At 39.4% G+C, this 15,696-nt stretch overlaps 1 protein-coding gene across 1 annotated transcript; it reads left to right on the forward strand.

Moving 5' to 3' along the window:
* The first annotated feature begins 6,642 nt into the window (after positions 1–6,642).
* LOC101848207 (nucleolar protein 7) lies at positions 6,643–14,450 on the forward strand. Its single transcript, XM_005099331.3, has 6 exons — positions 6,643–6,791; positions 7,665–7,822; positions 9,525–9,615; positions 10,207–10,354; positions 11,849–11,976; positions 14,340–14,450. The coding sequence occupies exons 1-6, from the start codon at positions 6,740–6,742 to the stop codon at positions 14,390–14,392; spliced, it is 630 nt and encodes a 209-aa protein (XP_005099388.1). The 5' UTR covers positions 6,643–6,739; the 3' UTR covers positions 14,393–14,450.
* The last annotated feature ends 1,246 nt before the right edge of the window (positions 14,451–15,696 follow it).

Consider the following 15,696-nt stretch of genomic DNA (forward strand, 5'->3'; position numbering starts at 1 on the left):
ACGAGAGAGAAAAAAAAAACCAAAGGAATTTTTTATTATTATTACTAATTAACGAACGCCACGGTCTTTTTTTTTTCTTTTTTTTTCCTCTCCTTTTTTTTCTTTTCCCATTTAAAAAAGCCGTATAACACAGGTATAAGCACCAACCCTCGGTAGTCTAGTTGTTAAAGTAACAGACTCGTACTGGACGTGAGGTTGGCGGTTCGGAGGTTCAAGACTTATCTGGGCCAGACGTTGTGTCTTTGAGAAAGGCACTTCACACCTCACAGTTTACACAGATTTTCCTCATGGGTTGTTGGTGGGTGCTCTACTCTGGTTTACTCCTTCTTTTCCTTCATTCAAACATCAATCGTCTTTATGTCCCTTCCTTCTTTTTTTTTTGCGTTAGTTACTCTCTTGTAACACCTCTAATCTTCGGCACGTATATTATTATATGACCTTATTGTGTTGCAAGTGCCGTGAAACACTAAAACAAGAACTAACTTTACTCACTTCACCCACGTGTAAAAGGGCACCTGGGCACCTGGGCACGCATAGACAGCGAAACATCTTGTCTGTATGTTCGTGTTTTAGCACCTGTAAAATGGCAGCTTGCGTTGTATGCCGAGAATTATATGCCAGAGTATTCTACTGGGGTCTGCCGGGTTTATAATGGTTGTAAAGCGCATAGATCTAAAGCTTATTGGGGAGAATGGAATGCGCTAGTATGCAATTATTTTAAAAGACGAAGTAATTACAAAGTCATATTGAATAATATGTTACCTTGCTAACCTTGAACTTGAGAAGACATAAGTTATACAATAGTTATCAATAGTAGGCTACATGTACGAAGAGCAGTCAACTACGGATGCGTTGATAATGTCGTCGTGGGAGCGAGAAAAAAAAAGATCAGCTAATCCGAAGTCCAACTTAACGGTTGGGGCCGGTAAAGAAGAAAGTGCTGGGACCCGAGAAAAAGGTCAACTTAATTAAGCAAAGATCAACTCAAGCAAGCATTTCGTTTTCGTAAAAGTTTTACGGCACTTGCAACACAATGCGGTCATATAAGTGCCGAAGATTAGAGGTGTTACAAGGGAGTAACTAACATACGGCACCCAAAAAAGAAGGAGGAGAGATAAGGACGATTGATGTTTGATAGGAAAGAAAGAGCAAACCACACCCGAGCACCCTCCAACCACCCACCTAGCAAGTATCAAATGGTGAAATGGTATGAGTTTAACGCCCCTATCAACACTATTAGGTTATTTAAGAGGCGGACCTCCTAATTTAACGTCCGTCTCCGATAGGACCGAGCCAAGTGGGAAGTTCGTGTAAAGTGCCTTTCCCAAGGACACAACGTCGGAGCAAGTATCACTCAAGCGGAGTCAATGGTATGGTCACAAAACAACACCAAGTAACAGCGTGTCAAAAGAAAGACAGATGGAGAAGACAAATAGAAAACAAAGGAAGAAACCTGTTGTTGCACAAGACTTTCAATGTACAGTGAAACACTCTACACAAAGAAAAACGAAAGAAAAAAAAAAGAAGTAATAAAAAAAAAAAAAACCCAAATCAGCAGAAGAAAAGTAAAAAGAACCAGCAATTACATCATGCACAGTAGAAAACTGGAAGATTCTACACGTATTTTGAACTCCGTAAAGACAAACATCTACACTCGTAGTTTATGATTTGGCTACTTTCAGCTTTTGCTATACGTCGGGTCACTCTCTCAGACTCAGAACACCTGGTTTAATTTTGGAGAGCGTTTTACGGCACTTGCAACACAATAAGCAATCCAGTAGCGCTGGACAAGAGGATCGCGGACGCAAGTAAGGAAGAATTTGGGGAAGGAGGGGGGGGGGCAGTTGAAAGGAGAGGTGGGTTAAGGGAAGATGGTGAGTTGAGGGTAAAGGGAAAAGGGATGAGGGTGAGGAGAGAAGGTGAGGGAGGAGAGGGAAGAGGGGAGAGAGGAAAGGGGGGAGGGAGTAAGGAAAGGGGGTGAGGGGAGAGGGGAGAGAGAGTAAGGAAAAGGGGTGAGGGGAGAGAGTAAGGAAAGGGGGTGAGGGGAGAATGTGTGGAAAGAGGGTAAGGGGAATGGGTAAGGGGATGGGTAAGGGAAAAGAGAGAGGGGAGACAGGAGATGGGAGAGGGGAGAGGGGAGAGAGTAAACTGAGAGGGTGAGGGGAGAACGTGTGGAAAGAGGGTGACGGGAGAGGGGAAGGGGGTGGGTAAGTGAAAAGGGAAAGGAGAGAGGGCGAGGGAAGAGCAAAGAGGGTGAGGGGAGAAAGGGGGAGGGGAGAGAGGGGGATGGTGAGGAGAGAGGGTGAGTAGACAGGGAAGATGGAGTGCAAAGGACAAACATTTCGGGCAGGTTGGGGGGTATTTGATTTGTGTGTGTGGATGTTTGTTGTATGTGTATGCGTGTGTGTGGCAAGTGCGAGTGCGTTTGCGTGTGTGAGTGACAGACAGACAGACAGACAGACAGACAGACAGACAGACAGACAGACAGACAGACAGGGGGTAGGTGTCAGTGAATGTGTTTGTGTTCTCTTGGCAAATTGCTTGGAGGTGTTTTTTTAACTTGTAATTTCCATTTGAAATGCTAAGACCATACTTTGAAACGTTAACTGATTCAATCGACCATCAAATATAAAAGTAGTATTTTCAAACCGTATTACCCCATTAGTAATGAGCAAATTTTATAAAACAGGTCTGTTGTCTGAGCAGATCAGGATTCTTTTCTCTACAATGAACAGCAGGACAGGAAAGCCTTTTTTAACAAGCCTTGAATGTAGGAAGAGGCTGGGGCAAATATAAAATAATATCATATTCCTGCTTTGCCAGTAATGTGCGCTATTACTTGTAAGCTCTGTCGGGAAAGATTGAGGTTCTGAATTGGATAATTATGCAATTCATAAACACTCTACTACAGAGTGGAAACTAGTGGTTGAGACTACTCCAAAGCAGAAGACAGACAGTGCATTGTATTTGTATCACAAATGTATAAGTGAATGTCATAAAAGAGTGTGCACGGGGTGAAGGTGGAGGAACGGGGGAGGGGGCTGGAGAAACTAAAAAAAGAAATTAGGGCAACTTCAAAAAAAGGAACATATGTGAGACAAGTAAACAAGCTTTAAGATGACACCAATAACTCTACATCCCCAAAAATTGACGAGAGCCTGATTCCACCACGCTGCCTCACATATATAAGCATGTGGTAGTTTGTGGTAAAGAATCTTGGAAACAGAAGAAGATGTCTTTTAAAATTACATGTACTTGCAGATGGATAAGAGAGTGAGCAATGAATTTATGAATGAATCCTGGTTCAGAAGACAACTTTACCCCAATAAACCATGATGTACTTGTCCCAGTCATGTATAGTCACACTGCCTGGGTTTTTTTAATACTGTATGTGGGTATGGGTTTAGTTATTTTATTGAGCATAAGTTTGTGTATTGGGTGGAACTGTCTTAATAATATGATAGTTTAAGTTTTAGCAGAAGATTGTCGTATGTGTATACACTTTGGTTTCAGAGAATGGGGTTTGGGGATAACGGAAAGTCAGTTTTAATTTTAGAAAGAGTTTTACAGCTCTTGCAACACACTAAGGTCATATAAGTGCCGAAGATTAGAAGTGTTACAGGAGAGTAAAAAAAAAAAAAAAAAAAGGATGTTTGATAGGAAAGAAGGAGTAAACCACACCACGTCGAGCACCCACCAACCACCCGCTCTGAAAGTCAAATAAATGTAACTAGCAGCAATCAGGTTGTTTTCTTGAAAGAGTGAATGAGTTAGATGCATGCAATTGATAGACGTCAATGTCAAATTTAAAAAATTAGCACTCTTTTTACCTTCAGCTTGAACTTAGGTTAACTTAACTTGACACACCTTTCACTTTCCGTTTTCCATTTAAGCAGGCACGACATAATCAGTTCAGTTTGTGCTGTAGTAACGTTAGGAGTGGATACTTTATAGTCGGCAGATGACATGATCCACTTGACCTCCAAGCAAAACAGATTTTATGGCCCTCCTATAAGGGGCAAACTTTAATTTTTGTTCTTTTTTTATTGTCAACAACGTTATATCAGTGTTACTATGTCTTTACATAACAACACAGACGTTCTCGTTTCATCAAGCACGGACGGATTGCAGAGGGGATGAGATATCGCTCACAGGTAGATAAAGATTTGCATTGATGAAGAGATACTATGATCATTATATAGTTCCGTCCTTGACAGGACGCCTTACATTTGGGAGAAAAATTGGCGAGTCTATGAACAGTGGCCCCCTCATGAACACTTTATTAAGATTTAAAAATTTATGTGAAATGCTGTGACATCACATACACTTCTTATTCACTATCTCAATCACCCTCCCTTCCTCTTCCTCACCCCCTCCCCAACCCCCTCTCTCTTTCTCTCCCTCTCTGGCTCACTTCCTCTCTGTCTCTTTCCTCCCCTTCCCGTCTGGCTTGCAGTCATGCCCACCATTGGGAGGAAAAAGTACAATGTATGTGAAGTATGGAATGAGACTGAATGATGAACATTTTAAATCAATTTTCTTGAGTAGCATAATATGAAATGTGTAATCAAAAAGCCAATGATGAATTTTGACAGTTATAAAGGCCAATTTTAGAAATATAACTAGTTATTATTTTATTTTTATGTTGCTGCTTCTTGGTCTTTTATTTAAATCATTTTGTTTTTAGGTGTGACAGCTTGACCTGTCTTTATTATCGTATTCAGTGAATTAATGGGACAATATCAGCCAACATTTTTAAGTCACTTAGCATTCTCTTGGATCGCTCTCAGTTACCCAGCCCATTTTTTCTTAAAAGTTTGGTGACCCCTGCGTTAAAGGATGGGTAGGGACAAAAATAATAACCCACAAACACACTCAAAAACACACACACATACACACACACACCAGGTATCATTATATAATAGAGGTAGAATGCCAATAGTAATAGATTGGTGTGCCAGATCTAAACGACAGAACAGCTCTCAGAGCCTCTCAAGAGAAAACTAAAATTGCCTGAGATCTCTAATCTAGATCTAGATCTATAATTATATTCACACGTTTTTACTGTATGCCCCACAGTAGATTCTCTAGACGAGGCTCTTAATTACAAGTATTCCGCATGCTGTTAAAATTGGCATTGGGATGCAATGAATAGAATATATCAAAAACATAATCTCAAGCAACCCAACTGCTTTTAAATCTCTACAAGCGACGTAGGCCAAGATCTAATCTAAGGATCTCGGGTCTTGCACCGCTACGCAACAGTCTACACTAGACTACAGCAGCCGAGCTTGAATTTTTAAGTTACGATAGGCCTGCACGACTGGTTCATCTTTCGACGTCATTTTTCCTGGGGCCTGAGAATTTGGCAGCTGTGTGCACATCGATAGATCTAGATCTACCCACATTCTCAGCAGTCAGGATAATAAAATAGAGTTTATTATGTACTCACAAGTAAATGCTAGCTCTTGACGATCATATACAGATGCGGTTCATAGCCCGGTAGAGAGGTCCGAAAGTGTTGCAGGCTGTACTGTCAAAGTCAAAGACCGTGGTGTAAACCGTTTACATAGAGGCCTACACACCGGGTGACTCTCAACAACACAACAATTTTGACCTCTGCCCTACAACCCTTCACCCCAAAGAGTTTGCATTAGCATCGCGATGTTTCGCTGGTTTAGGAAGGCGGAAGCAGAATAACTAACTGAAAAACAGGCAGGCAGGAAGGAAATGCGCGTAAAAGAGTGCGTTTCGATTGCACGTTATGCACTGAGTAAATTATAACCGTTAAGAGTTAGAGCGCGTGTCACAGTAAATATAGTAATCTATTTTTGTGGGGGGGAAAGCTAAGAAGAGATTTTTTTTCCTGCCTTACGCCTTTTGTTCAGGCCACTCGATCAAGAATCGAACATCAGTTTTAAAAGGAATGAAACACATCAAAAATATTGTAAATCGATGTGCTATAAAATATAAATATATGTATCACATTTTTGTAAAAGCCCTTGCACTAAAAGTCATTATGATATACATGTACAATGATTTAAATCTTATCAACGATAGGAACAAAGTGCCTAATATATTATATAATGTATTTCGCCTTTCCAGTCTCTCATGCCTACCACCAGTTGTTTTTTTAAATTTAATTAGCCTACTAGAATCTGGTCTTTGGGAGGGGGCTAAATCTGTCAGTAAGTCAGTGGGTATGTAGCCAGGATGCATGAACATCGTTTTCGCGTTTTGTTTATAATATAAACTGCAGGCCCTAGTAACGCCATTCCCTCTATCAAAAGCGTTTCTCCTTCTCATTATCATGTTGGGTCTTTGATGAATTCCTTAACTTTCCACTCTTTTGTTTTTCGGTGCAGGTCAACCACAGAATTTCTGTGAGGTCAACTAAGCTCATTTGCAGTTCTCAGAATTCTCAGTCTTTTTCAGTTAACACCAAATATTTTCACAGGTTGGCATATAACATTTTAAAGCTTCATGATGAAGAAAATCATTAATACAATGTATTGCTCATTGAGTACATTATAATATATTATGAATTTTCTTCGATTTTGCTGTTGATCTAGCAAGCCATCTCATACCTGGACACCAAAACGGTTCAACAATCGTGCTTCGGAGTGCTTCCGGCCTAGATCTAATGTACTTTCATTATCGTTATTTTGCCTTGCCAACACACAAGTTTGTTAGAAGGCGTCTACAGTTTTCTGAAGATATCCTTCATACAGAATAAAGCATGCCAAAGAAAGTTGTTCCGCCGATTTTGAATCCGCAAATTGACTCATCAGGTAAGTCATATAGGCTATGTCATGAATATACTTTTGTATTGCTCTATTATTGTTACTCGCTTCCCACTTCCCACGGCCCACGTGAAATTCATAAAGAAAATTATTCTGATCACCAGGAAGAGAGTAACTTACTCTCTTCCTGGTGATCAGAATTGGACCTCATATAATAGATCTCTAGATCTAGAATATAGATCTACCTGGATTATCTAGATCTAGAATCATCTTTGGCTCAAGATCACAATAAATGTTTGTATAACCTGAGTAACTCAGCAATACTGGTGGACTCCTCTCTTACTTAAACTTAAGAGGAGTCCACCAGTATTGCTGAGTTACTCAGGTTATACAAGCAAACATTTATTGTGATCTTGAGCCAAAGATGATTCTAGATCTAGATAATCCAGGTAGATCTAGATATCTAGATCTATATTCTAGATCTAGAGATCTATTATATGAGGTCCAAATCTCATTACATCACCGTATCATCACGTAGGCCTACATGTTGGATTTCATGTCTTTTCCGTGTATTTTTGCCTCCTGACTTAGAAATCTAGATCTAGAATCGGATCCCATCTGTGTACTCTCTCTCTCTCTCTCTCTCTCTCTCTCTCTCCCTCTTTCTCTCTCTCTCTCTCTCTCTCTCTCTCTCTCTCTCTCTCTCTCTCTCTCTCTCTCTCTCTCTCTCTCTCTCTCTCTCTCTCTCTCTCTCTCTCTGCACTGCGTATAGCTTCTCACTTCTGTTACTGTTGTAGACCTAGAATCTAGATTTTAGATCTAATCTAGATCTAGTCTAGACTCTAGATTAGATCTATTGATTGTTTTTGTTTTCTTTAAAAATGTGTTTCAACTGCTCAATCTTGGGTTTTCACATTATAGATGATGAGGATGACGATGCTCCCGAGGAAGTTAGTGTTTCCTCGTCTCGACAGCAAAAGGAGTCTCAGGAGAAAAAGATCAAAGAGTCAGAGAAAGTGAAGAAGCAGGAGGAGAAAGAAAAGAGGAGGAAAAAGAATGAGCTGTTTAATCTACAAAAGGTATAGATATCTAAATTTTATCTAGATCTATCTAGTATGCCCTGATTAAAATGCATGAGATACAATCTTTGGTGGTAATTTACTTTCATACCCTCTGGGGTGGTGATACTGACTGAAGTGTCTTTAGGCCATTCCCAAAGGGGGGACTTTAACGTATTCTTATGCACAGTAGAGTTGTAAATGCTCTGATTTAATGTCATGCTCTTAACTGTGCCTGAACTGCAACAGGGAACTGCTGCTTTTTCTTTCCTAAACCTTACTGTCGTCATTTTTCCTCTCTGCTTCTTTTTGTATGTCACACTCTTGTGACTCTATTTCCGAGGTACCTTAATAGTCGAAGGAGACTTTGTGCTGTTGAAACTAGAGAGGTGCTCATATATGACCTATGCAGTTGTGAGCGCCGTAAAAACTACTGAAACTAACTAAATTTATTTTCTCAGGTCTCGTGTTGAGGTACTGTCCATTTCTTGTTTATTTTATCCGTTTTACACGATTATTGACTTTTTATCATATTTTTTTTTAAATCGTCGCAAATAAATAGTTTTTGAAATATTTGATGGTTTTTATTCATTCTATACCACAGTATGTATGCCTGTCTAACTGCTTTGTGATTCCCACACTTTGAACCGGTCGGGGGGGGGGGGGGAGGCATGCTCCCCTGTTTTATCCCATTATTTAATGTTTTACAAGAAGGTTTGAAATTTTCTGGGAAATAATTGATTTCCAACACTTTTATATGGGCCACATGTGTGATCTGCTGCATTAAGAAACCCTGCCGTTTGACCCCCAGTGCTTCTGTGAGCAGCACTGAAAGTAAAAACCCTATCTTTTTTTTCCACTGCTTTACATCCAAATCTATCACATGTTTTTATCTCTACAGTTTCAGAATTAGAGGGAAATCTCTCAAAATGTAAAAGGGTTCTTTTATGGCGTCATTTTAATTTTAATGAATGTAGCAGGATATTTACTCTTTTGTGTGTGTTTCTTATGTAAATTGTTGTTATTGAAGTTTGGCTTTTTGCAGCGACTCCCTGTAGAAGAAAACAAACGATCACAGTCCCAAAACATTTTTCTGATCATGGAGATTTATTGTCGTTACTGGATTTTCGTCAAGATTGTGTTCAAATATATGGAGCTTATCTAGTGATAGTGCTGACAGTCACTTGGATTCTTAATTGCATAAGTGAGACATCAAATACTGGTGGTACCATCAGAACATGCTCATCGCTAGATCAAGATCCAAACATCATAGCTATTGTTACTTATTGTAAAATGTAGATCTTTATTACATTGGCACATAAAAGCTTTCCCCATGCAAAATATTACATTCAGCTCTGAATAAACAGCAGTAAAATTTGTGATGGTTGATGTAGCAGTGTTTTCCCTATAATCTTTTTTTCTGAATTACCCTCAACCCAACTGCTTTACTCAGAAGTTGCCCAGCACAGCGAGGAAGTACATAGGTTTTACCTCAGCGCTGACTCTGTTAAATCTGCTTTGATATTTGTGAGTCTCTCTGTCTCTCTCTCTCTGTCTGTCTCTCTCTCTTTCTCTCTCTCCCTCTTTCTCTCTCTCTCTCTCTCTCTCTCTCTCCCTCCCTCTCTCTCTTTCTCTCTCTCTCTCTCTTTCTTTCTCTCTCTTCTGGCGCTGTGGGGATTATTTATGAGTCCAAAGTCCTGACACTTACATATTCTTCTTTTAGCAAAAGAAACTGGAAGACCTGAGCAAAAGGAAGCTGCCCCAAGATGTGCTGGATGCTGTCTCTGCGAGTACGTCAAAGAAAACCAAACTGGGTGAGTTGATCGTGCTTTTTGTCATGGTGAATTGATGTGCATGGGTGAGACAAAGAGTCTGAGAAAGATTGCTAGTGTTTTTGTGTGTGTGTACGAATGTAAGAGAACTTGCACACATGTGTGGGAGGAAAAGAAAGATTGCCAATCTTTTTGAGTGTGTGTATGTGAACTTTGTCTTTACATAAGGCTGTTTAAAGGAGGTACTTTTTGTCAGTGTATATTATAAAAGTTGCTTGACTCGTGTAGTTGCTTGTGTGTTTGGTTCCTACTTTGTTTGGTCAGTGAAATCCTCAAATGTAAACCTAACTTAAAATTTTCAGTCTGCAATTTAAAAAGAATTACCATTCAATGCTATGAAAGCGGTCATCTTTTTGTGTAAAATTTTCTAATGCATTTCCAATGCAGAGCATTTTGCATTTGAATTTCCAAGATAAAAAAGGTTTTATTTGGATTGGTCTTACCTCAAGCTTCATGTATATATTTTTATATATATATATATATATATAAACAATACTCTCTGAAAAGATAAATGAAGCTTCTTAGAATGATATTCCCTGATGGATCCCTCTCTCTGTTTGTAACAATGAACAGAGAATAAAGGAGAGACCACAACACAAGATGATGGGGAAGATGGCAATGCTGATGATGACAGAGACTCTGCCGAGGATCGGCTGTCGGATAGCGGGCTGGAAAATGATGATGAAGTCGGAGACGACGACGACGACTTTCTTTCTCTCAGGTTGCATTTTCACCTTACTTATGCTGCTTTATCGTTGTTTATTTTTAATGTCTCTTTTTTTTCACAATATGGGTGGTTTCTGTTTTAATCAAGCTCATTGTGTCTGTAGTACCAGTCATTTCTTGGTGGCCTGTGTCGTGTTTGTGATTTCCTATCACGTCGTGAATACAAGGAAGGATCGATAACAGAACACAGCGGATTATGCACAGAGGTTTAATGGCTCATATTGCGGCCGGCACACTCGAAGTGCGAAAAAAAACCAAGGACAGTAGCGAAATGAAGCGAGACTGTAATTAGGTTACCGGAACACAGGAAGTGAAACAATGAGGTCGTAAGTAGCGTAAACATTAAAATATCATGACAGCCTGCCTCTTCAGAGACTTGTCTGATGATGTTAATTTTCTTCCAGGATCCTCAATTACATGTTGAGTATGAGGTCGCTGGTGTGTTGTGTGAGAGTGAACCTTCGTTCTTATCAAACATCTATGGTCCTTATATTTTCTCCTTGTATTTGGTGTTTGTTATTTGCTTGTAACACCTCTAATCTTCTGCACTTTTATAACCTAATTGTGTTGCAAGTGCTGCAAAACTTACAAAAATAAGAAAAGAATTGCATGGTCTGATGTCCTGGAGAAATTATGTACATCATTTGGGTTTGATTAAATCGATAGTGGATTCTTTAAAACTTGTAGAAACAGGTATATGTGGAAGTACTCTTTAGTTTTGATATAACTGACATGAGTGAAACGATTGCTGTGGCAAAATATAAGAGAAAGGCATAATACAGGTTCATTGATGGAAAGATGAAACGGTAATTGAAATGACTTGTTTCAGCATGTGTGTGTCTACAAGAAACTCTGCCTGAACTCTTAAAACCTCATTTATTGTGCAAGATCCTTTGACTTTTGAGTGTATCTATCATTATTTTATTTGAAGAAGCTATTTTTCATTTTGTTTTCATATATATGATTTTAAACATTGCGTAACTTCTGTGTGGCTTCATTGTGAAGTCAGGTGCTCATCAAAATAATGAAATAGGAGAAACCGGCATTTTTCCGCCTGTTCAGAAATTTGTATTGATTTTGTTGTTTTTTTACCCAACACCTTTTGCGTCTATTTAATTTTATTTTAAAATACTGCTGTGTGGATTTTACTGAAAAACGTTCAAGATTCAAAGGCACAAAAATGTAAATTTTCAGTTTCCAATGACTTTGACTCTCAAACTTTGGTTCGGAAGTCACCAAACTTTGGTGGCCATTTTCTGGCTAATTTCACCTCCGATGCCATGGGACCCCCACCCTCTTTCAATCGCAGATATCTCAACTTCTATGGGGTGGGGGTTTTTGTCATGAAAAGCAATGTGCGTGAACAAGCTTTATGGTGGTACTGAAAACTCTACATGCTCAAAAATTGACGAGTGTCTGACTTTGCCGTGTTGTGGCACATGTCATATTTTCCGACAAGTAGATGATGTTCATTTTTTTCCCCCCACAGCAAACCACAAGGTATTGCCGTCATGACTCACAAAGCACTGGAGGAGAAAAAAATGACCTCCACAGAGCGAGCCCTTCAGTTCCGCCAGGACCGTCTCTACAACCAGAGCGCAATACCGAGGGAATCTTGTAAGTGAAGGCTTCTGTGTTCTTTGTGCACGTCTTACGTCGGAAGGGAAGAAAAATCAGTAGGTGCTTGCGTCAACAAGATATGCAAATTTGTTTCAGACCTTGATAAAAATTTCACTCTGGGGTTCCACTGAATAGAAACAGGGTTTTGTACTTAAGTCCTCCAGTTTGGAAGATCTGTCTCTTTTGTTTTGTTTTTGTAAAGTGTTTTACGGCGCTCTCAACTGCATAAGGTCATATGAGCGTGCGGGACACACCTAATATTTTCAGTTGGTAGGAAATTTTGAATTTTGCGCGGGTGGCGGCCGAAGCCTACTCTTAACGATTTTAGACCACCAAGGGATCTTTAACGTGTGCAACTTGCACACGGGCCCTCAGAGATTTTTCGCCCTTGTCCGAGAAGGCTAGGTGTAGATCTTTCCTACCAGAAGATCAGGGGTGTGGCAGAAAGACAGCAGTAAGGAGGAGCCTAGGAGTAGCAGTAGAAAGGCTGCAGAAAGAGTCAAGAGCCCAGAGGAGGTGGCAAAGGAGGTGAGGGGGTGGGGGCAGAAAGTGGAAATGAAAGCAGACAACAGAACATTGCTAAAGAGCAGGAAAGGAGGTGAAAGGAGACAATTTTTAGAGGAGGAAATTTTTCGGTCGCTACCCGGATTCGAACCCGGGACCTTTTGAATGAGAGGCCAACACCTTAACCTCTAGGCCACGAGAGCCCCCGAATCTGTCTCTAAATGTCAGATAGTTGCTTCAGGTACAGTGTTATCTCTTGTCGTCCTTCAAGAAGTTTTGTGAACTTTTTTTTGAAAATTTACGTTTTGAATTCTTTTGTGGCATTTTCCCCTCGTCTACTTTTTAAATTCTGATACGATAGTCTTTTTTTGTTTGCTACAGATGGTTCTCAGTTCAATTGTTGCTGTATGTTTGTAAAACACAACAGAATGGATACGTTTTTGCAATGTTAAGTTGGTTGTTGCTGGTAAAGTTACAGAATTTTATTAACAGCCTTGGCATTTTATGGTGTGGATAAGTTGCTGAATTTTCTTCCTCGTCAGTTCTGTGTTTCACCTGGTCTTTTTTTTTTCTCTCTTTTCTAGCAAGTGAAATCTTATCTCTGTCAAGCCCTTGATGAAGTAAACAACATTTTTTCATAGGGATGTGAAAGCTTAAAAGATTTAAACTTATCATCTAATCCCAAGTGTGATAACTTTTTCCATCCATGCCTGTTGTTTGTAATTCTTCCTGGTGGAGTACACGGTGACGGTAGAGTCCGTTCTTCTGTGAGTGTGTAGTTGGTGGATGAGTCTTTCCCTTCTGCTTCTTGGCGGGTGCTCTGGTGTGGTTTGCTTCTTCTTTCCTATCAAAATCTATCTTCTTTATCTCCCCTCCTTCTTTTTTATGTTTGTTACTTGTAACACCTCTAATCTTCTGGCGCTCGTATGACCTTATGCAGTTGCGAGCGCCTTAAAACCTCTACGAAAACTACGAAACTTCTGCTTCTGTACAGTAGTGTTGTTATCGTTTTGCTTTGTTTCAAATGAAATGTTCATTGGGGCATGGACTCTGCCGAGGCTATGAATGGTACAACGACTATTTGTGAGTTGTGTGATAAAATGAATTTCTTGCGTGGGTTGTTGGTGGGTGCTGTGGTGTGGTTTCCTCCTTCTTTACTTTCAAATGTCTGTCGTCCTTATCTCCCCTTCTTCTTTTTTTAATGTTTTGTTACTCTCTTGTAACACCTCTACTAATCTTCTGCTGCTCATATGACCTCGTGCAGTTGCGAGCACCGTAAAACCTCTCCTGGAATAAGGCTATGAATGGTACAATGACTATTTGTGAATTGTGCTGATAAAATGAATTTCTCGCAATCCGTGGATGCAGATATTTTGGCCAAAAATCGACACAAGAGTTAAATTTGCAGATTTTCGACTGATGTCAAATTTTTCAAGCTAAAAATGTCTTTCACCATTTCATACTAATAAATTGCACAAACTCAGCCAATAAATTCGGCATGTATCCATTTCCAAAGGGCAAAATTCTGAGAAGTAACTCATTTTGTCAAAACTCACCTCACATTTCTGACTCACTTTTTGTTTTCTGTCCTGCTGTTGCCGATGTTAATGAATGAACCTTTGCCTTTCTACTGAACAACTAAGTCTCTTACTCTTAGCTTTATTTTGCTGCTCTTTCTTTCCTGTCAAACATCTATCGTCCTTATCTCCCCCCTCCTTCTTTTTTATGTTTGTTACTCTCTTGTAACACCTCTAATCTTCTGGCACTCATATGACCTTATGCAGTTGCGAGCGCCGTAAAATCTGTACTAAAATTAACTGACCTGATCTATTTCTTATTTTTTTGTTTCACAACAGATAAACAGAGACAAGCAAAGGCCCAGAAGCAGAAAGCTTTCAAAATGCGGTGATTTCAGGAATGTTTTGTGTTACAATAAAAACAATAAAATATGAAGATGGAATCATCAATATCGTGTTATGTTTTGTTTGTTGTTTTGTATATTATATTTGTGTGGTCTGCTTATGATAAGAAAGTAAAACCCAAATTTTTTAAAACTTTTTCTTCTCTTTTCTCTTTCTTCATTCTATGGTAATGCCAGACTTCTTCACAGTTTATACAATGTTGGTCAAGGTACTTCAGAGTGTGGGTGGTTGGCAGGTGCTCTGGTGTGGTTTGCTCCTTCTGTCCTATCAAACATCTATCGTCCTTATCTCCCCTTCTTCTTTCTTATGTTCGTTGCTCTCTTGTAACACCTCTAATCCTCTGGCGCTCATATGACCATATGCAGTTGTGAGCGCCGTAAAACCTCTACTAAAACTAAGTACTTCAGAGTATCTGCAGGTTTTGCTCCTCAACAGGCACTGGCTTAGGGTCTGCCCCATGTTGCTGGCTCAAACAATGGGTTATTTCAGCAATTTTGTGATGGTGAAAAAAAAAAAACATGACTTGCCCTTCTGTTTTGTTTAACTCTTTTGAAACATGTACCCAATAAATTAACATCAGGACTTCCTGAATGTGTGTTTTAAAAAAAACAAAAACAATTAGCTGTAATAGACTTCTAGATCTTTGACTGTCCTCGTGGTTTTATTCACCCCGCAAAATTTAACGAAATTTGATCATTTTTTGCTTACTTTCTGATTATTTTCCTTTATCATTCTTTGTTTAAATTGCCAGAATTGCAAAATTTCACTTTTTCAGGGGGCTCAGTTTGCATAATTTCATAATTTTTTTTGCGTAAAACCGTGGCGACAGATTAGAGTTAGGGTGCATCCTTTTTGTGGCGGAGGTCTCTCTGTTTCAGCTTGCTTGTTGTAGTTCAAGGAAGGCAAGTGAATACAGTTGTCACTTTATGCATGTTGTAGTGAAGGGAACAAGGAAAAAAGGATAAAAAACAAACAAGATGGCACTTAGCTGAAAATATATATATATAGATCTATATAACAGGATAGGGGAGAAATAAGACCCATCAGTGACGCCTTTCACTTTCAATTTCAACCACCAATGCTTGCACTTCTTGAACTCTTAACAATTGTGAATGTGAGTCAAATAAAACTCATAATGCATACTTCTTTCCTATCAAACATCTATTTTCTTTTCTCTCCTTCTTATCTTTGTATGTTACTCTCTAGCAACACCTCTGATCTTCGGCACTTATATGACTTAATTGTGTTGCAAGTGCTGTAAAACTCATGATACTAAAACTAAAAGTAAGAG

Source organism: Aplysia californica, unplaced genomic scaffold (genome assembly GCF_000002075.1).
Source record: "Aplysia californica isolate F4 #8 unplaced genomic scaffold, AplCal3.0 scaffold00210, whole genome shotgun sequence".
NCBI lineage: Eukaryota > Metazoa > Mollusca > Gastropoda > Aplysiida > Aplysiidae > Aplysia > Aplysia californica.